The sequence below is a fragment of the Suricata suricatta genome, chromosome 8 (genome assembly GCF_006229205.1).
Source record: "Suricata suricatta isolate VVHF042 chromosome 8, meerkat_22Aug2017_6uvM2_HiC, whole genome shotgun sequence".
NCBI lineage: Eukaryota > Metazoa > Chordata > Mammalia > Carnivora > Herpestidae > Suricata > Suricata suricatta.
The window spans coordinates 36,773,623-36,794,563 of NC_043707.1; the positions used below are offsets into that span (position 1 = coordinate 36,773,623).

A 20,941-nucleotide genomic window follows, 5' to 3' on the forward strand; every position below is an offset into this window, starting at 1 on the left:
TTTGCGTTGTACTTTGGGAGCCATCGGAGCTCCTCAGATGGTCCATGTGTGTTTGTACACGGAGCACACGTGTCCCCATCAAGCCTCATTCATGACCTTTGTCCTGTACCATGACCTCTTCTTGTGTCTTCTTTAAAGAAACCTTTGGTTACTTAGAAAAATGCTGTGTGTTTATTTGAAAAAGCCGTATAATCTGGCCTGTCACGTTGGGATCCGCTGTCCCCCTGAGGCGTGTGGCCCGGTGTGCAGGCAGGGAGCCAGTCCATCTGGTCACCGATCCCTGCTGGACTGCTGTCTGTCATTTACACATGGTGACTGTACCCATACGGGGCTGCTCCCTGAGCTTCTCAGTCTTTCCATCCACCTATTTCCTTCTGATGAACATCCCTGAGGAGGAAGAGGCCCAGAGGAGACCAGGCGTGTGAAAGAGGGCGTGTCAATGCAGGGGTGACCCATGAGTGGCTGTCATGGGTTGACCACTTGGAAGTTTGCAGCATGGAGTCTGTGGTGGCCGGGACAGTAGCGGGTTTCGTGGAGCTGCTGGGGAAGCCGTGTGAGCGGGGACAGAGCTGAGCTGGGTGCCTGCCCTGGTCTCTGCACAGGGAGTGGGCTGGTGGGGGCGGTGCCTGCAGGGCCCACGTGTAGACAACGGTGGCTTGTGTGTGGATGCTTGTGGACGGAAATGTGGCGAGGGGCGCTGCTGGAGAGGAGCGGTGGCATTAGGGCATCAGGGTCTGCCCTGGTGGGGACATGGACAGCTGTCCAGGCTGGCAGGAGGGGATTCAGAGAGCGAGCACAGGGGAAGGAAGATGTGGCCCCTGTTTTCCAGGTTGGTGGACACACGGTAGGACTGTGCCCGAGCAGGTGAGGGGCGCCAGCCAGTGAGGCCCCATGCGCCGCTCAGCGGTACTCCTCCGTGCTGCTGCAGGGGTGTGGCACATGTGGGGTGGCCTGCCATGGGCGGTGGCAGCCCCTGTGTTGGAGGCGGGAGGAGTGGTCCTTGCTTCTGGTGCCAGACATTCCCAGTGGATGAGGGGGCCCCAGGAGCATGGACTCGTGCTCTCTGGGCTTGAGGGGCTGAGCCTGGCCATAGTTCCTGGAAGGGCAGTAGGGCAGGGGCCAGAAGGCACCTAGTGGGACCGCCTAGCTGTGAGGTGGGCGTGCCGCTCGTCTGTCTGTTGTTTCCTCGTCCCTGGGATGGCCTGACGTTTCCGTCCCTTCCCAGCTGACTGTGTTCTCAGGGTGCCCGCCCCCCAGCCCTGCCAGATCAGGTCAGCATTCCCAAGCTTCCCTCCGCCACCTTGTTCCAGTTCCTCTGGCCAGTGCCCGGCATCCACAGCTTCTGGTGCCCGTGCCCTTGGTCATGGACGTGCAGAGGGTGGAGGCGCTGGCCCTGGGTCGGTTCCTCGCTGCGCGCGCGCTGGGAGTTAGGTTTGCACACCTGGAAGGAAGGAGGCAGGCAGGCCCAAGCCACGTCAGCATGTTGTGTTAAAAACTTTTTTTTGATTCTGATCACAGAAGGAATACATTTTCATTTACAACATTTGAGAAAAACAAAGCAGAACAAAACTAGAACTGTTGAGAATAAAAGTTTCCCACGGTCCTCCTGGCCGTGGCCCCCGAGTGGCCGTGCCGCTGGCTGGGTCCTTCCCGGTGCGCGTGCCCGGCGGGTGTTTTCCTGATGCTGTGTTTCGGAGATGTCCCGTTGTGTGCCATTCGCTTTGGGGCCTCTTCTTTTGTTTAATCTCATGTGAGTGCCTTCCACGTTACAGAGTCTTTTAAAACCTACCTCTTGTCTGTAAACGACCTTCTTTATGAATGCTTTTCTTCAGCCAAACTTCTTGGTAGGTACTTTTTGCCTTTTCCCATTTTCTAAATAACACCCTGGTTGATACCCATGTCCCCAAACCATTGTTTATATCGCTGATAGTTTGCTGATGGTTCCAATCCCTGGAAGTGGATTGTTGCTGAGCTCGGGCAGCACTTGAGCGTGTGGTTTTCGGCAACTGGTCCTTGGGGCCCCATGCCTGACCAGTTCTGCCTGTGCCCAGTGCTGTGGCGCCTTGCGCCGCCTCAGTGCCACGTGTAGACAAGTCTGGTTTCCGGGTGCATGGCCACCATCGTGGCCCCACTTGGCTCAGACTCTGGTGGTCTTGTTTCCTCTAAAACCTGATGCCTTAGCTCTCCTGTGACCTTAGCATCCTGGCTGCCTCTGCCCTGACTCAAGGCTTTTCATTCCTCTGCCTGCTGCACTTTTGTCCTGAGGGGAGCGGAGGGTTGTGGGGACCCCTAGGAGGGGGGTGGGCAGTGCCAGTCGCGGTGTGCATTTGTCTCTGGCCATCTCCTGTTCTGTCTTTGTCCTGCTCCTGGTCACCGACCAAGCGGCTTGTCTGGCAGCCCTTGTCTTCAGTTGCCCCGTGACCAAGACCTTATTCACTCTGAGGTCATGGCCCAGGCACAGCAGTGTCGGTACCGCTTCTGACCCTTTCCTTGGAGCTAAGTTCAGTTTGGTGCGTGTCAGGGGCCTCCCTTCCTCCCTGTCAGGGGTCCTGGCCAGATGCAGCCCCACAGGGCTTCAGGGGAGGCGGTCCTGTGTCCCGAGGACACCCGCTTCCTGGGGCCTGGCCATGGCAGTTGTGCGTTCACATGGCGTTGTCGGCCTGCATTTTCAGTGGCACCTTCTCGAGGTGTCGATGCGCTCGGAGATGCTGAGCCCCTGTCCTGCCACCTGGCCGTCTCCTCTGTGCACACATGTGATGCCGCCCCTCAGTTGAGCTCTTCCTTCCTGAAGCACTCTTGCGTCCACGTGACTTACGTACTTTTCTCCCTGTTTGCTCACAACCTTTATCCATGTTTCTGTCTTCTTAAAAATTAATTTTAGAGGAGTTTTTAACAGCTTGAGGAAATTAGCCCTTTGTCTGGAAATACAGTTTCTCAGTTTGACATTTTCCCTCTATTTGCTTATGAAAATTTTCTGCAGACATTAATTTTTAATTGTTACCTAGTTGAGTACATCAGCCTTTTCTCTCAGTGCTTCTATTTTGTTTCTGTGTTTGAACGGATGTGGAAGGGACATGCTGTGTTCTTCCGTGGTTTTCTTCCCCCGTGCTGTCCTACGTCCAGAACCTCTGACCCCCAAGGCCACCCTGTGGTCGGAGCAGCAGGCTCACACCGTGTCTTCCAGAGTGGTGCCCAGCTGACTCCCGGCTTCTCCTCAGACCTGGTCTCTACATTCAGACTTGTCAGCCCCGTGTCCGCGTTTTCATGCAGGATGACGCAGCCTGGCTGTAGTTCCTGTGGCCGCGTGTGGCGTCTGTGTGCCCGGGGGGTCCGTCCCCTCCTCCACCAGCTCCCCACACCCCGCTCATTCATTTCTTCCCGTGAACTTCAGATTTGGTTTTTTCTCATTTCACATAGTGGAGTTTTAATTGGTATTGCCTTAAACCTGGCTAATTGAGGGAATTGGTGTCTTAATGATGTGGATTCTTCAATACTGTGTCCTAGAGTGTGCGTGTTGGCTTGTTTTCTCTTGTATTCCTCAGTGTTTAAAGTTATCTTTGTTGTTGTTGTTTTTATTTTTTAAATGTTTATTTTTGAGAGAGAGAGAGAGCAAGAGAGTGAGTGTGGGAGGAGCAGGGACAGAGGGAGACACAGAGTCAATCTGCAGCAGACTCCAGGCTCTGAGCTGTCAGCACAGAGCCTGATGTGACCTCAGATTGTGACCTGAGCCTCAGTCTGATGCTTAACCAGCTACGCCACCCAGATGCCCCTAAAAGTTATCTTTGAATTGGGCACGCCTGGGTGGCTCAGTCAGTTGTGTCTGGCCATTGATTTCTGCTCAGGTCATGATCTCAGGGTTCGTGAGGTCAAGCCGTGCATCTGGCTCTGCACTGTCAGCGCAGAGCCTGCTTGGGATTCTCTCCCTCTCTTTGCTCCTCCCCTGCTCATGTCCTCTCTCTCAAAATAATAAACTAAATTAAATTAAAAAAATAAGATTATCTTCAAATGGCTTTCATACTGTTCCTCTTGTCTTTTATCTTGCTTTATTGGGGTCTTTTCTCTCGTTATGTCACGTAAGTGTTCCCAATTGGTGCACCAGCGTGGTTGTCCTGTGCAGCCCGTGACCCAGGGACTCTACTCCCTGCTCAAAACCATGCTTGTGAGTTGCCAGCATCGGCTCAGACTGATCTGGTTGCTGGTCTTGCTCCAGTCTGAGTCCAAGAATGGGCCTTTCGACCCTGTATTCTTTATTTTCTATGGAGGAAGCCACCAGCCTTCCCCGCTGGGACTGCAGGGAGCCCGGAAGCCCTCGGGTGCATCAGGGCACGGGCACCGGCAGTAGTCGCTGTAGTGGCCTGAAGACACACGCACGCTTCCGAACGGAATAACCCCTTCCTGATTGTCAAGTGTTTGTGCTCAAGGACGCGGCTTTGCCCTCTAGCTCTGTCCGAGGTGCACAGCCTTCTCACAGCCCTGCCGCACTCCCCCGCTTCATCTGCCCACACGGCCCCCTCTTCCCCTCCTCTGCCCACCCAGATGTCCTTGAAGGCTCTGCTGGAGCACAGCGGAGCCCTCTTTCCCTCCCCCTGTGTCCCTGGGCCACTCGGTGTCTGGCACCCCCTGGTCCCCATGCGAGCAACCCAGGGCGGCACTGGCTCGAGGGCTGCTGGCCTCTGCCCAGGGACTGCGGTGGCCCTGTGTCTCCCCGTGGTAGCAGTCAGGCCTGTGCGGTCCAGGCTCCTTCACTTTTCCTTAGGGTCCCTTATGTGGGGTCTGCTTTGTGGAAATGGGCCTTTGCCTCTGGACTGCTCCCCCTGCCAGGCCCTCCATCTGCAGGTGAGGGCGGCAGCTGCAAGAGCCATTATGGCACCTGCCCACATAGCAGGAACGGAAAGCCCCATGGAGGGCATTCCCCAGGGCCACTCCGTTCTCCTGGGGCCATCTCAACAGATCCGGGGTGGTGCATGTGCAGCATTGGATATGATGGAGGTGCCAGCTCCCCCCGGGCACACACATGTAGCGGAGCAGTGCTCACCCTGGGCCCCTGGGAGCTGTGCCGCCAGCCTTTGCCTCCAGGGTTGTGTGCTGGGTGGTGCCCCTCCTTTCCAGACTGTTCCACACCGCAGTGCTGAGGGCTCTGGGCCCGGCGGCTCCTGGGCCTGTTGCTGGTGGGTGCCAGGCAGGTACATGACGCTCCCCTGCTGCGCACCTCCACCTCCATCCCCCAGCCCCTGAGCGCCCTGGCCTCCATGTCTGCCCTTTGTTCCTTCACAGTGTTCTGCAGATCACCTCCTAGGTGTTAGGTGTCACGATCCGGCAGGGGTAGAGGGAGGGACCCGCCACATGGCCTACCGTGGTGCTGTGGAAACTTGGTGCTGGGTCTAGCTCAGGCTGGGCTGGGGTCCTTCCTGGGAGACGTCTCTAGGAGGAAAGCTGCAGGGCCAGCGGGGAAGGGAGAGGCCCAGACGAGAGGCAGGTCAGTTCTCCCCACCTCCCAGCAGCCTCCTGTCCTCAGGGACTCAGCCTGGGCCGGCACAGGAGGGCCCACAGAGCCGGGCAGCTGTGGCCCTGCGCCTGTGCGCCCCTGAACCCATGACCCATGGTCCTTGCTCTGCGGCAGCCAGAGGTGTGGTTGGGTGCTCCTTTCCCCGAACTGCTTCATGAGCACTTCCTGCTATTATCATTTGAAAGGGACCTTTTCTGCGACTGTGATGAAGTTGGAGCTCATCCTGAGCTGCTCTGTGTTGTGTAGTTATGTAGCTTTGGGATGCTAATCTCATAGGCAGATGGCCACTTTGAAATCCATTTTCTGTGAAGGAATTGTGTGAAGGGAAGCACTTTTCTTTGTCACCAGCCTGCTTCCTCCTCTTGCTAGGTTCCCGGTGCCCTTGGGATTGCTGAGCCGGGTTCTGAGGCGAAAAGGCACTGGTGACGTGTAAGCAGGAGGGGCCTCTGGGGAGGCAGCCTTTCCTGTGGGGCCCTGGTCAGAGTCTGCGGGTGGACATGGGAGAGTGAGGACGGTGCCCACACCAGCATCCTGGAGCCACAGGAACCCTGCCCTCTGTCGTCTCTGGGAGCGTCTGTGGGGAGACCCGGCTCCTGCCTGTGCTTCTGGGCCTTTTGCTCCCCTCCCCACCACTGAAGCTCTGCTAGACTTTCTAGTCAGTCACCGTGTCACCCTGGCATCAGTGGGGGGAGTACTCTTGGTGATGAGCCACGTGCACATGGGGATGGACTCCTCACTGGGGCCCCGTGGGCTTATCTGAATGCCCACAGCTGGCACTCGGTCCCCCCTTGCTTGCCTCCTCTCCTCGAATTTGTGTAAGAGGCTTGAAGTGAGGATTGTTACCCCATTTGTAGGTTGGGAAATTGAGGCACGGAGGCGACTGTGGCACACTTCTCTTGACAGCAGAGTGCACCCTCCTCTCCGATGTCCGTGGGGCGTTATGCAGGGGAGGCCGTGAGTTATGTCACTGCGTGCATCTCATTTAAAAGGTTCAGAGTCCCACCGAGTGTGGTCTTCTACCGCAATGAATGAATACTACAAGTCACGGACAGCAATTTAGGAAAGTGGCCAATGGGTGGACCTGAAAACCACACCTGATCACCCATGAGGTGAAGCAGCAGCACAGGAGGTGAGGACAGCCAGTAGCTGACTGGGCACACACGTGGCGGGCACTGCAGGCGGGAGGCAGCCTGAGTGGTGCTCGGAGGGAAATGAGTGGCTGTGCAGGCCTGGGGTGATGACAGAGAGCTCGGATCAGTCCCACCTCAGCAGGCGGGGAAAGGAGAGCAAACCCATATCAAGCAGGAGGAAGGAAGCGATAAAAATTACAATGAGACAAATCAAGAACAGATGAAAACAACACACAGTTATTTATTTGAAAAGAAGAATAATCGGACAAACTTTTAGCTGGACCAACTGAGCAAACGTGCAGGAAGTCTCCGTACAACCAGGAGAGGAAGTGGGGACATCCTACAGGCGTCACAGAGACAGAAGGGACCAGGAGAGAGGCCAATGAGGTACCGCATGCCAGCACCTTAGACAGACGTGGGGACACGGGGGAGTTCCTGGAGGCGCATGAAGCCCCAGAACTGACGGAAAAGAAGTGGGAACTGCAAATAGACATGTGCCGTCAGCAGTTAAAGTCCTTTCAGCAGAGGAAGCCCCAGGGCCCCTCGGCCGCACTGGCGAGTTCTGCCTCATGTTTTGGGGGGGATTAACACTGAACTGTCTCAGGCTGTTCCAGAACACACAGGAGGAAGACCCACTTCCTGACTCATCTTACACATATGTTAGTTTGGGTGGATCACAGCTCTGAATTCAGGAGCTGATACCGTAAACTCTTGGAAGAAACATTCGTGTCCTATGTCTTTGTGACCTTGAACTCAGGAGGGTGGCAGAGCACCTGGTGCTTCATCGAAATTAACAGCGCAAATGCATCAAAGGATGCTGTTAAGGAAGTGAAAAGTCAGCCCACAGAATGGGAGTAGATATTTGCAAATCATACATGTGATCAGGATCTAGCATCTGGGATGCATGAAGGATTCTCAGAGCTCAACATCAAAAAGACGAACACCTGAATTTGAAAACGGACAGGGGCCCTGACTAGACATTCCTGCAGAGACGACACAATGGCTGGGAGAAGGCGCTCAGCATTGCTAATCTTTGGGGGACTGGGATGGGAGCCGTCAGGAACCCCGAGAACATCAGGGGCTGGCGAGGGGGTAGAGAAGCTGGGACCATTGGTGTGACGCGGTGCAGGCGCCATGGAGGACGGGGTGCCTGAGACAGACTGGTGCACACCAAGTCCGTAGCAGCAGCGTCCACGGTAGGTAGAGGCGAGAGGCAGCCCATGTGGCCAGCAGCAGTGAATGGGTCAGCTCAATAAAGGGCTGCATTCAGACTTTGGGATATTATTCAGCCTTTAAAAGGAACGGAGTTGTGGCACAGGCCTCGGCGCGGGTGAGCCTGGAGGACATGATGCCCTGTGAGATGAGTCAGACCAGAAGGAGGACATACCATGTAATTCCATTCGTTTGAGGTCCTGGTGATCACGTCATCAAACTCATGGACACAGTGGGGCCGGGACTGGGGTAGGGAGGGGTCCGTGTGCCAGGGAGAGGGTCTCAGTGTCAGGAAATGGAACATTCAGGAGACAGATGGTGAGAATGGCTGCACAGCAGCGTGAATGTGCTTGGTGCTGCTGCTCACTTCGAAATGGTTAAAATTTTACGTTATGTATATTTTCCTGCAAAAACAAAGGGCAAAGGACTTAAGTAGAAAATTGTGCAAATGTCCAACAGTCCCGTGAAGAGCGTTGAAAGAACAGCGAGGCCCTGCCTCCTGCCTGCCGGGACGGTGGGGAGGACAACAGTACAGCGTGCGTCACGGTAAACTTGTTGGGTCACGTACCATTGCACGTGATGTCCTTGTAGCATTAGTGTAAAAAAACAGCAGCAAAAAAAGAAAAACATGAAAAATAACAAGTGTTGGTGGAGGCTATGGGGAAATAGGAGCACTCACAGATGTTGGATGCGAGACAATGCAGTGCAGTGGGTCTTGGTCATGCAGATCCTCGGAGGGGTGAACATGGCATCCTGTGTGGCTCTGTGTGTCCCTCGTAGGCATGTGCCCAGGGGAATGAAGACACGAAGCCCACCCCCAGGGCTCAGAGCCTGGCTCCTTTTCTCCTCCCTGAATATTCCAGAGAAGTGAAGAGTATTTGAAATCTCCAAATACTCCAGACAAGTGAAGGGTGTGTGTGGTCCCCCCAGACCTTTATTCTCCTGCACCCTATGCAGGCTCTTGCAGACTTTCTCTCTGGATTGTCCGGTGTCAGGGATCCTGCTGAGTGCTCAGCACACCACCCGGGACCCCACTGCCCTCCACCAGCCTGGGGTGGACCCGTTGCAAGGCGATATGCAGAGGTCACCTGCGAGTTTGGAAAGGCATCTGTGACAGCAAGTCAGAACCTGTCTGAAGGCTCCCGAGAAGGATGTGCTTCCATGGTCCTCAGTCCCAAGCTAGCACTTGCCGGAGTCTGGAGGCCCTGCCACCATGACTCAGGTTGTCGTCCGGGCGTGTCTGGGGTCCCTTCTGCCCTGCCCGGCACCCCTCCCATGGTGGAGCGGAGCCATGCTCCCAAGGGTCTGACAGGCACTGGCCCTTCCTTCTAAAGGTCATCTCTGTTTTAGTTGTTAAGGTTCAGGAGGAAATAAACTGCTTAGAGCTGGCATTTCTCAAGTGTCAGCTCTCCGGGCCCTGGAGCCTGGGGTGAGGAGGAGGTGGGGCTAATAAGTGAGTTCTGTGTTGATGCAGAGACAGCCGACCAGATGCTCCCCTGTCTTTGCTCTGCTAAGAAATTGTAAAAGAGAAAGTAATGATGTTGTAAAATCTCATTTTCTCCTTTCGTTCTGTTGTTCGGCCTGGGAAATGCTTCGGAGGTGTTTATTAGCGGGGTGCCAGCCCTCAGATTGCTTGTCAGCCATGGGCACCTGGATGTCAGCAGGCATGCCCGCATGTGCCCCCGGGCCCCGCATTGCTGATGGGGCTTTCACCCAGTGAAGAGAAACAGCCTCCCCGAGAGGGGTCCACACCTAAGTGGGTATTGACTCATACTGTGGGGCGAGGACAGCAAAATCGATAGGAGTGCAAACGGGCAGGACGGGCTGTATTAATCAGGCACTGCTCTGGTCTCGGGCGCGTGGCTATCGATCGCCAGCGTGTCGGGCGCCGCCGCCTTGGAGCTGCTGGTGGGCTGCTGGCTGATGCCAGGGAGGGAGGTGGGGGAGAGCCTCCTGTCCCACCGTCGCTGGGCCTCTGTTGGCCTCCTACTCCCACAGACAAAGGGGAGGCCAGTGGGAGCCCCTGCTAGGGTGGCCAGGCTCTCCCCCGCGCCAGGCTTCCTGCGTCCTCCAGCTTCAGTCCCTGGGAGGCAGGGGCACATGTAGTCCCCAAGAAGGTTGGACCTCATGCCCGTGCAGCCCGAAGTCAGAGCTGCCCCAGACTCATCTGGAGTGGTTGCCGTCATGCGAGGTATGGTGGCCATGGCTTTGGACTGGAGCCGCTCAGGTCCTTTTCAGGTGAGAGAGTTTGGGTTTCTTACAGGAAGTTGTGGAAGAAGGTGAGCGGGTGCCCAGTCATGAGGGGACGGCACTCCGGAGGTCCTCTCTCCAGGAAGGAGCGTGGCACACGTGGCGCCGGGCCAGCACGTGCGCTGGTGGGGGCGCCTCGGAGGCGGGGTTTGTCTCTGCTCACTTATGCCTCATGCCTTCCAAACCGTAAACCCAGGGCAGTGACTGCACATGGTGTCTGCAGGTGGCCAGTCAGTGGTTTTGCCTGTTTGGGCCACAGAATCTGTTACGTGAAAGTGGCCACGGACACCACAAGGTGTGGCTGCCTTCCAGCGAAACCTTATATTCCAGAAGAAGGTGGTGGATGGTCAGCTGACCACAGGGTTAGGAGCAGGGACGTGGCACCTTCAGCTTGGCCCTCCTGCCCACTTGATGTGTGACTCTTGCATCCCCTGGGGCTGTACACAGACCCTCGTCCTCAGGGACACTGGGGCCAGGGGACAGGAAGCACGTGGAAGCCCTTCCCCAGTCTGCAGAGATCAGAGCTGGGCGACTCTGTGGCACTTGGAATGCAGTCCATGTCGCCTGACCGTGGTTGCTTTAATTATCTGTTCGCCACTGTTTTCCTTGGGACTGTGGCCTTGCCAGCTGGAGCTCTAGGGCACGGAGCGCTTGGCCTCACCTCCCAAGTCTTGGTGGCCTGGGGTGGGTGATGAGCTCATTTTGCTGTGTGCCCGGCACCCTGGGGCTCCCCACTCCCGTGACCTGCGGGCAGCCCTGCCTGTGCGCTTCCATGTCGGCAGCTGATGAGTTAAACCAGATGGCTCACTGTGGTGGGGATTGAATGGAAGCTGCAGGGGCAGGTTTCCTTCTCACGCCTGAAGGTCAGTTGAGCGTGTTTCTAGCAGGGCCTCTATCTGGGACGCATGGACGCTCGCTCGGCAGGGGAGTCTGACTCGATGAGATGCCAGGGGCAGTGGGCTGGTGCACGGCAGTGCCCTAGGAAGTGCTCTGCTGCAGCTCCTCCGAATGGGGTGGCATAGCCTTTGCTCTCTTTGTTCTCTGGTTTCCTTTCCACTCTTTGGGTTTTTTATTTATCAGAGGAATGTGTATGAGGCATCTCGGGTAGGAACTTGATGGCACACACACAGACAGCTGCATGCGTCCTCAGCCAGGGCATTGAGGTACGGGCTGAGGCTCACTGCCCTCTCGCCAAGGCAGCCCCTTTGGTGAGTCAGAGCAGGACCAGCAGAGGAGCGGCTGCCCGTCTCTGCCCTCTTCCCCCGCCTTCTCCCCACCTCCCCTGTATATGGCACATAGGCCGAAGCTGCCATGTGGCAAGACCACCAGGGCCTGTGGTTGCATTTCTGTCGCCAAGCCCTGCTGTTGCCATGCTGGTCAGGGCTGGCCATGGCCACGTGGTGGGAGGGCACCGACGTGCAGACAGGGCTCCAGGTCTGCGTAGGAGCCCAGCTGGCTCTCTATGCCCCAGCTGTGCAACCCCGGCAGGGCCTGCCCCCTCACCGGGGGGCACAGGGGCCTGATGGCGGCCACAGCCTCTCATCTCTGATGCTCGTGGTTCTGCAAGACCACGCATGCTGGGCCCGTGGCCTGCTGGGCAGCCTGTCCGCTCATGAGACGGTCCCTGAGTCCCCAGTGCTGTGGAGACCCTGGCCGCCCGCCACCTCTGCTGTTGCCCCTCCTCCCACATAGTGCATCGTGGTGTGTGTCTCAGCCAGGGGTGCGCTGGGGAGGCTTTTCTGGGCACCTGACCAGGCCGCACCCCGCCGCTCCACCCCAGCTGAGTACAGTGCCCCCACCCCGTTAAGGCAGGGACATGGCAGGGACTTGACACTTGCTCTGCCCTTTGAACGTGTATCTCATTAGAGTGTCCGTCGCCCGTGAGGCAGGGCAGAGATTGGTGGCATCCGTGCTCTCGGTGAGGAAACGGGCGGTTGACGCCACAGGGGATCACACCCGGTCTATGGTGTCTCTCTGGCGGGGGCGGCTGGGGCCATGGGTCTTCGTCTCTCTTGGAAGCCCCATGCACGTCCCACCCTGGGGAGTGCTCTGGGGCTGGCAGTGGGCTGTGCCCTGTGCCAGTTTCCGGGCCATGGCGCACTGCTGCCTCTGGGGAAGGGAGGGTTTCTGCGGCCGGTACCCATCACCGTCTGCGAGTATATCTGCGTGACCCTCTCCAGGTCCCCCCAGGTGCTGCTGCAGAAAGTGTGCGCCGGCTCGGGCACTCCCTGGCATAATGGCTGTGCAGGGGTGTTTGTGGCCGTGTGTGGTGCGCCACAGGCCTGGCCCGGGGCGGGTCCGCTGCTGAGCAGGGGCCTCCCTGCCTGCGGGTCAAGTCCCCCAAAACCCGTCTGTGTCCCCCTGCTTTCCCCTCTTGGGAGCCCTCGCCACACCCCTGTACCAGACACCCCCAGTTGGCAGTTCCCACCGTGTCCTGAGGCCCCTGGTAACTGGTTTCCTCCTGTCCTTGGCCAGTCCAGGCCCCAAGCCATTGGGGAAATCCAGGGGCCCCACTCGAGCCTGGGGCGTGCTGTCTTCTAGCACTGTCGGGCGAGCCTAGAGAGGCCTCCTCACCCCTCTTCCTGGTAGAACCCAGCCCTGGGCCTCCAGCTGCTGGTGACCCAGTGTCAGCCGAGACCCTGGCCATGTCCCCTGAGCTTGATGGCATGCAGGGTGGGAATCCCGGGCTCGGGAGCAGCACCCGACCTGCCTACTAGTCACTCTTCCCCATGTCCGGCTGGCAGCTCTGCCCCACTGCACACTCCTTGGCCCGTAGTCCTGCTCTGTCCTTTCTATAGTCTATCCCTGTGCTCTGCTGGATAGGCAGACCTCTAGAATGTTCAGCCTCTCAACATTCCCTGCTGAGCCCTGGTGGAGTCAGGACCTTGACTGCCCTCCCCGCCGGTGTCTACAGCCCCCACCAGGCCCTGTACAGCCTGGGGCCAGACCTGTGTGTGCTTGTCCATCCTGGCTCAGCCCTGGCGCCCGGGTGTCCCAGCCAGAGAACAGGGTCACCTGTGAGATGGTGGTTTGGCCCGAGCTGTGCCCCATGGAGTGCACGGGCCTCATGTGAGTGAGCCACTTGGGCCCAAGTTTGCAATCTATGAACTGGAGAAGCTGAGAGAGAGTGTATGTGTTGGTGGTTTGATCTGTGTTCCTTAGAGCCCAATGGAAGAGGATGCTTTAGAGATTTTGCAAAATTGTGAATAAAATTTTGTTACCGTTTCCCTAGCTTTGGAAGAAGCGTACTTGCTACAGACCAGCATGCACTCCCGTCCCGCCCGCGGGCAGTGTGACTCGCACTTCCCTGCCGATGCTGTGCCCACGGTAAAGGTTCGAGTTTGGGTCTGGTGATGGGTGTCGGTATGTTCATGGCCTACACCAGGTGTGACGCTCCCCAGGGCATGGTCGCCCCTCCCCGGTGGACAGCACCGCCCTGGCCTGGTGCCTCCTGCAGCGCCCGGGGTGGGGGTGGGGGGCGCAGGCACCAAGGTGCGTGCGGAGCCCGAGTCGACATCCCAGTCATCTCCGGAAGGTCATTAAAACGTCTCCTGCCGCTTCAGAGGGAGCTGTGTCCTCTGTCCCTTGTGAGGCATGGATGGCATTAAGGGGCCGCGGCACAAAGCCGGTTCTCGGGAGCCGAGACCTGCCCCCCGCAGCAGACACCTCTCAGAACGGCAGTGATCGACCGGCACACCGACTTCTCTTTAAGCACTAAGCGCTTCGCTCCCAGCTCCCAGAGGCTCGCGGAAATGCCAGTGACCCGCGAGTTCAGCTTAAGCTTAGAAGTAGTGGTTTAATGTTTTATGAGTTTTCTCTTCTTTGCTTCTCAAGAAAGACTAAGGTGGACCAGAGAGGACCGCCCACCAATGAGGGTCAGCCGTTGAGCACATGGGGCCCCTTCTGCCCTTGCACACGTGGGGTGGGCGGGGCAGCTGCCGGTTGGTGGTTTTGAACCACTCACTTGGGGAACCGTGGCCAGGATTTTTGGAAATGTCAGGGAAGTGCACTCTTCTGGGAGCCACCCCTTCATGGTGCCTTGCTGTCTGTCCATCCCCACCCTGGGGCCCGCCCCTTGAGGGTCCCCTCACTGTTCCTGTCTGCATGGAGTTTATATGCAGAAGTGAGTCTGTCTTGACATCTTGTCCCCAGCCTGTGCTTTCTTTTCTTCTGCAGCTAGATGGCACCTCCCTGGGGACAGGGGTCTGCACTTCCTGTCTCCCAGAGCTATGCCCTTGGCCCCCAACCACTACCCTGCATGCTGCCCCCCGGACACGCCCCCCCCCCCCCCGAGGCAGTGACCCACCTGGGTGTTTGCTCCTTGCCCGTTGAGTGACTGACTCGTGTTCAAGGACTCCAGCCCCCTTGCCCTAGGCTGTCTCTTGCTGGGGGAGTGGGCCACAGTGCCCCTACACGCATCTCACATGATGGTAGGTAGATGGCAGGTGCCTCCCCGCTGCTCCGTGATGGCTGCCCCGTGATGTCAGAGTGCTCTCTCCCTGTCCCTCCCCGTCTCTCCACGTCCCTCCTCGTCCCTCCCCGTTTCTCCCCGTCCCTCCATGTCCCTCCACGTCTCTCCACGTCTCTCCACGTCCTTCCTCATCCCTCCTCATCCCTCCCCATCCCTCCCCGTCCCTCCCCGTCTCTCCCCGTCCCTCCCCATCCCTCCCCGTCCCTCCTCGTCCCTCCTCGACCCTCCACATCTCTCCCCATCCCTTCCTGTCCCTCCACATCTCTCCATGTCTCTCCACGTTGCAGCTCCAACTGGATAGGCAACAACAGTGACCTCTTGTGTCACACTCTTGGTCCACGGGAGTCATGTGGTTTCTCTGCCCTATCAGCATGCAGCCTTCAGTCTGGCTCATGCTAGTCCCTCTGGGGCCTTCCCCACAGGGACAGCAGCCGGCACATTCAAGCTGCTGAGGGTCCTGGACAGGCCTCTGTGGAGTGAGTCCCCTGTGGTGCTCTGAAGAGGAAGTGCTCTTGTGGTTCTGTCTCAGAGACCGCTTGAGCGTGGACAGAATGTCGGCCTTGGGGCTGCACACTCAGCTGCCGGCCCAGTCTGCTGGGTCCTGTGTCCTCTGCCCTGTGCTTTCTGGAACATCCTGGTTTCGTGGAAGGCATTTTACCACTGGGACAGGCAGGTTCTCTCTCTTTTTTTGCAATGTTTATTTATTAATTCATTGTTGAGATAGTGTGAGCCAAGCGGGGGTGGTGGTAGGAGGGGAGGAGGATCCCAAGCAGGCTCCATGCCATCAGCACAGAACCTGAGGTGGGACTCAAACTCATGAACCATGAGATCATGAGCTGAGCCGGAGTTGGACGCTTCCTGACTACGCCCCCCAGGCGCCCCTGATGCAGGCTGTCTTCCTAACTGGGCACCAGGGCTCCGCCAGCCTGGGCCCGACTGCCTCTCTCTGGGTGTCCCCAGACTCAGTGCTGCTGCCCATTTCTTGGTGATGTGCAGGACTGGGCCGGGGGGGCCCGCCAGGGACCGGGGGCTGAAACCCTGTAGTGTTGTGAGGGGGGATTTGAGCACAGGGAGCTGGCCACCAGCAGGCTGAGGCGCAGGCGTCCTGCACCCCCACTTACCCCCTGGCCGCCACTTGCCCTTGGTGGGGAGCTTTCTGGGCAGCAGGCTCTTACATGGCAGGGGGCCTGGGCTTATCTGACTCCCCCAAGGCCATCCCCACCAGGCCTGCACTCAGGGCTGCTTGTCCACAACCCGTCATCCCTGAACTTGGTTGGACAGCATCTCAGCCTTGTGTGCAAGAGCAGCGACATAGCCAGTCTTGTAGTTGGTGGCCGGTTGTCGGAACGCTGATTCACGGCACTCGTGAGCCCCACTTGAATCCAGCGATTCTGGAGTTGATCTCAGCCCTCGATTATTAACTTGTCTATGCACAGTGTTAAGTTGAATTAGCCTCTTAATGGGTGTTTCAAATAACTATTTGTACCTATTTTTTTAATCTTATCTCATGTCTTTGTGAAGCACCAAGAGGGGTCAGGTACAGTCGGTCATGGTTCCCTTGAACCCTTGGGATACAGATGGGGGTTCCGCGCTGGGCCGGCTGAACCTCCCGCCCGCTCCCTCAGTGACCCGTGTGCACGCTCAGACTCAACTATGTGATGGGAGCAGAAACCGCACTCGGGTGCAGGAGGAAAGAGGGGCCTGGGCAGTCTGCCCCCGAGAAGGAAGGTTTCTGTGCAGCTGTGTGGTCAGAGCAGGAAGGACACAGTGGGAGGCGGGGTGAGACATAAGGCCGAAGGCGCCTCCCTGTCATGGGCCCGGCTTACCCGGCCTCCGTGAATGCCACGTGTGTCAGCTGACAGCACAGCCCTGAAATCATTGCATCTCTGACGCCACGGGGTCGACTCCTCTCTGGGGTCCTTTCTGGGGACATCTCCCCCCGTGGCCCCTCCCCTGTCATCATTCCCTCCAGCAGGCCGTGGGGACAGCCACCCCATGTGCAGAGTCTTGAGGCTGCGTGGTCTCAGGACTCAGGATAGTCCCCACAAGTGCTGGGCGCCAGCTGCCGTTGCTGTTGCGGAGCCGGTCAGGAGCAGGGGCTGCCCCGGGCCGGACTGAGGGGCCAGGGTACTTTAGGGCAAAGACCAGGCTCCGAAGGCACTTAGGGCTGGGCCAGAGAACGAGGTGTTAGCCAGTGGGCGGCCAGGAGCCCGGGGCCTGTCGTCTGCCCCTTGAAGGCATGACTTGGGACAGGGCCCCTGTGGGACCCATGGGCAAGGTCCACATGCTGGGGGTCAGGCCTGTCGGGAGGAGCTGCCGCGGGTCACCCCGGCTGCTGTCAGAGCCCTGGCTGGCGTCCGGCGGGGCAGCATTGGGGGCCCTGCCTCCGGGTGGTGGGGGCTCCCTTACACCCACGGCACATCTGGTTGCTGTGATCCGGATGGAAGTGCTTGCTGGTAATTTGGCTCATTCAGAAGCGCCGTCTCCCGAAGCGCTGTGTTGCAGGCAATTTTTCCCATTGTGTGTGGGGGTGAGCTCCCCTCCCCTGCCGCCTGCCGTGTTCTGGGATCACCCTGGGTGTCTCTTTGAAATCCAGAAACTCCTGAAAAGCTCTAAGTAGCTATTCACAAGTGAGGAAATGGCAGCGTGCCGTTTGCACGTGCGGCTCTATTTTGGGACCTACGTGACGGGCTCGTCCTGGTGCCGGGGCGGGGGGTGGGGAGGGGAGCGCATGGCTGGGGTGCCGTCCTGCGGGCCAGGCCTCACCGCTCTGCCCTGTCGCCTTTTCCCCGCAGTGCCCGTGGGCTGGAGAAGGTCCGGCAGCAGCTCCAGGAGGAGGTCCGCCAGGCCAGCAGCCAGCTGCTGGCAGAGAGGAGGCGGCGGGAGACGCAGGAGGCCCTGGCTCGGAGGCTCCAGAAGCGGGTTCTACTGCTGACGAAGGTACGTGGCTGCGCGGGGGGCCCCCTGGGCCGGCCCCGCTCCAGGGGCCTGCTGGCCTGGCCAGCGGCTGCCAGCCCAGCCCCCAGTGGCCAGCCTTAGTGCCTGGGCCCCAGGCACCCACGGTTCCTGATATCGCCCCCAGACTGAGGGCAGTCTGCGATGCTAGCAGGGTTCTTGAATCACAAGAAAGATTTCTTCAAATCCTGGCAGTCCCTCTGGGACTCAGAGGACCCAGGTGTGGGCCCCCTTCTGGACGGCCACCCGGCGACCTACTGCTCCTGGCGAGGGGCAGGGCGGCTAGGGCTGCGCTCTAGCCTAGGCTCCCCCTCGAAGGCAGGGTCACCCCTTCCCTAGGCCTTGGGCGAGAGCAGCCTTCCCTTCCTTTGGTGACTGAATATCAGTGGTCTGTGGCCCATGGTTTAGAGTGAGAAATGTCACTGGGGTCAATGCACGGGGCGCAGTGGTCTCGTTGCCGGCCTTGTGTGTGTGCTGGGCTCTCTCTAACTGTCCTGGAGAGCCGCTGACGTCCTGCTCGATGGAGTCCGCTGGAGCGTGAATCAGGTGTTCCGTGGGATGGCACAATTTAAACGCTCCTGCGAACGCTGGAGTCTAAGAAGACAGGGAGGAGAGAGCCCGAATCTGTCCCTTGGCGCTCTCCTTGCATGAATTTGGTGTTGGGCTTGCTGGACGAAGATCCCTCCTGCCTGTGCCCGACCTGACCTTGTGTGGGCCGATGTCAGGGCATGAGAACCTAGGCTCTTTGCCTCTGGGACCACCTGGTTATGAAGGACTTAGGGGACAAGGCATATTTCAGCTACTAACCACCCGCCATTTTGTGGCTTCTTCAGCATGTTCTTTACCGTGCCATGTTGTCCCTTGAGAGTCTTGGCATCACTCAGGGCCCGGGGTCTGGGCCTCCCAGGTCAGGCTCTGCCAAGCTCCGCACACAGGACCCAAGAACCACCCCTGTCGTCTGGGCTCTGCTGGTGGCCTCTGGCAGAGACCAGGATGCAGTCCTGTCACCTGGGTGCTCGTGGTCCATTATAGGCAGCGATTCGGAGCCACCTTCTTGTGTCCCCGCCTCCTCCCTTCCTTCCCTAGCATGTCCTGCGTGCCACCAGGTCACCTGTGCAGATGTGGGGTCACCGCCCTTCTAGTGCTGGTAGTCTGGTGGGACAGGCAGGAGGGACGCGCACACTTGCTGACCGCAGTGGAATTTTCGTGGGAGCTGAAGCCATGGCTGAGCTGGGCCGAGGGCTCGGTTTGAGCGCACGCCAAATTTGGCTCTGTGGAAGATGGCGGACAGGCAGGAACATGGGCAGAGGGAGCTCGTCCACTGCTCAGGCGGACAGCTGTGTGTGTGGCCGGGCCGTGGGCCATCGGCACTTGACTTTCTGTGAGCCAGGGCAAGGCTGGACTGTAGCTCCTGTTGTGAGAAACACTGGCCTTCCTGGGGTGATGGGAGGGGAACTTTCCTCTGTGACCTTAGGGAAGGTGCTGGGCCCTCTGCGTCCCCGCTTTCCCGTCCATAGGACAAGCAGCGGTGCCGCGCGCTGAAGCGGCCTTGTGTGCCAGCCCAATGGGCTCCGTGTGGACGGTGCTCCTGAGAATCACAGGGAGGAGCCAGGGTGCACCCTGCAGCTGCCCCCGCCAGCCCGTCCCTGGAGGGGGGAAGCCAGTGTGTGGAGTGAATGTCTATGGGCCTCCTGACACAGCATCTACCACGGTCACGCAGTGCCCGTCACTCGTGGGCGGGGAAAGAAGGCGCCGTGCAGGTGCATGACAGGATGTCATCAGGCCACAAGGAAGACGTAAGTCCTGCCCGTGTGTGACACCGCGGTGCACCTGGAGGACACCGTGCCGAGTGACATAACACAGGGAACCTGCAAACGCTGAACTCATGAATACAGGGAACAGATTGGTGGGTGCCAGAGACGGGCTGGGTGGGGGCCAAATGGGGGGTGGTGGTCGAAAGGACCAGACTTCCAGATGGAATATGCATTCCAAAGGAAAAATATAAGCCACAGATGTGGTGCTTCCCTCTTCGTGGGGGGCTCTGGGTCACCCCATGTGTAAGAGCTGCAGGTCTGCCTGGAGGCAGAGGCCAGTGGCCTCGTGGAGTGTACAGTCCTCTTAGGGAAAGGAGCCTTCACGAAGGTCCGTGGAGGCTGTCCCAGGTGAGGCTGGCCGGACAGGTTGGCAATCACACTGGTGGAATGCTTTGCCGGCAGTGGGGGTGTTGGGGGGCTCATTCTGTCCTCCTCGAAGTCCTAGTGGACAGTGGGCAGCTGGGGACCAGAGCTGTGGAACATGGGGCCAGCCCCTTGGCATGGCCTGGAGCCCCTGGGTGTGAGCGGGTCTGCCACCTGCCCGTCGTGCAGGAGCGCTGGGCGCAGCATCCCACGTGGATGTGCCCAGGGCTGCATCCTTGCTCCACGTTTGTCTGGAAGGTGCCTTCTCTCGCCCTCACACCATTCTTACTCCAGGCTCCCGTGGCGCCTTGGCCACAGGATGTGGTGGCTGGTCCAGCAGGGCGCCTGTGACCGTGTGTGCACCCGTGGGTGTCCGGAGCCCCATCGTCAGGGCCATCTGCCCGGCATCGCAGGGTCCCTCATGGCTGCGTGTGTAGGGGAGCCAGGGCGTCTGGCCTGTTTGAGTCCAGTGGGGGTGGGGAGATCACTGCTGCTCCCGGGGGCTTGTTTGATTTCAGACAGTTCTTGGTTTGGTTTTTAACGACCTTTATTTTCTAGAACAGTCTGAGATGGAGAGAAAAATGGTGAGCTCTTCTCACCTGGGCCCCATCTCCCTGGAACTGATGCTTCTCGGTGGCACGGCCATTCCCGTCACTGTCTGGGCCCGACTAGGGTCGTTGATTGAAGTCTGTGCTGTCCTCCCATTTGCTCCAGTTCCCCTCAGCTCTTTCTCTGTCCTGGACCCCACACGCTGAGTCATCGCCTCTTCTTGCACTGTGATACTTCTCGGACTCATCATTTTGGATGAGTCCAGTGCCAAGATGCAGCGCAGGCAGCCTGTGGCAGGCACTGGATGGGTTGTATCCGAGGCTTTCCTCCCTCACCGACAGGGGCCAGGCGACCGTGCAGGAAGGGCCCTGGCTGTCTGCATGCCTTACCAGTGGACACTGACCTACTCACCCGGCCGCGGGGGGGTCTGCTGAGTCTCTCCCTCCGCGGTGCATGGCCACACCTGGTGCTGGAGGTCGTGCCCCTCCTCGTGGGCATAGTAACTTCGTTCTGAATCCTTCTGCGTGAGATTTGACTCTCCTTCCCATTCATTCTAAGTCAGTGTATCAGGTGGAGTCCTGGGGATTCATTTTAGATTGTGGTCTTGATGCAGCGCTACTCTAGTTGCTGTGGCCGCCAGGAGCTCTGTCAGTTACCAGCGTGGGGGTGCAGCACCTCGTGCCTCCCTGCT

The 20,941-nt window shown here is 58.7% G+C and overlaps 1 protein-coding gene across 1 annotated transcript in view; it reads left to right on the forward strand.

Annotated features, from left to right (window-relative positions):
- The window catches only part of MAD1L1 (mitotic arrest deficient 1 like 1), a 288,983-nt gene that overhangs the window by 91,989 nt on the left and 176,053 nt on the right, over positions 1–20,941 (forward strand). The window contains exon 9 of the mRNA XM_029945762.1: positions 17,365–17,509. Within this exon, the coding sequence (XP_029801622.1) occupies positions 17,365–17,509 (145 nt within the window). The remainder of the gene's footprint in view (positions 1–17,364; positions 17,510–20,941) is intronic.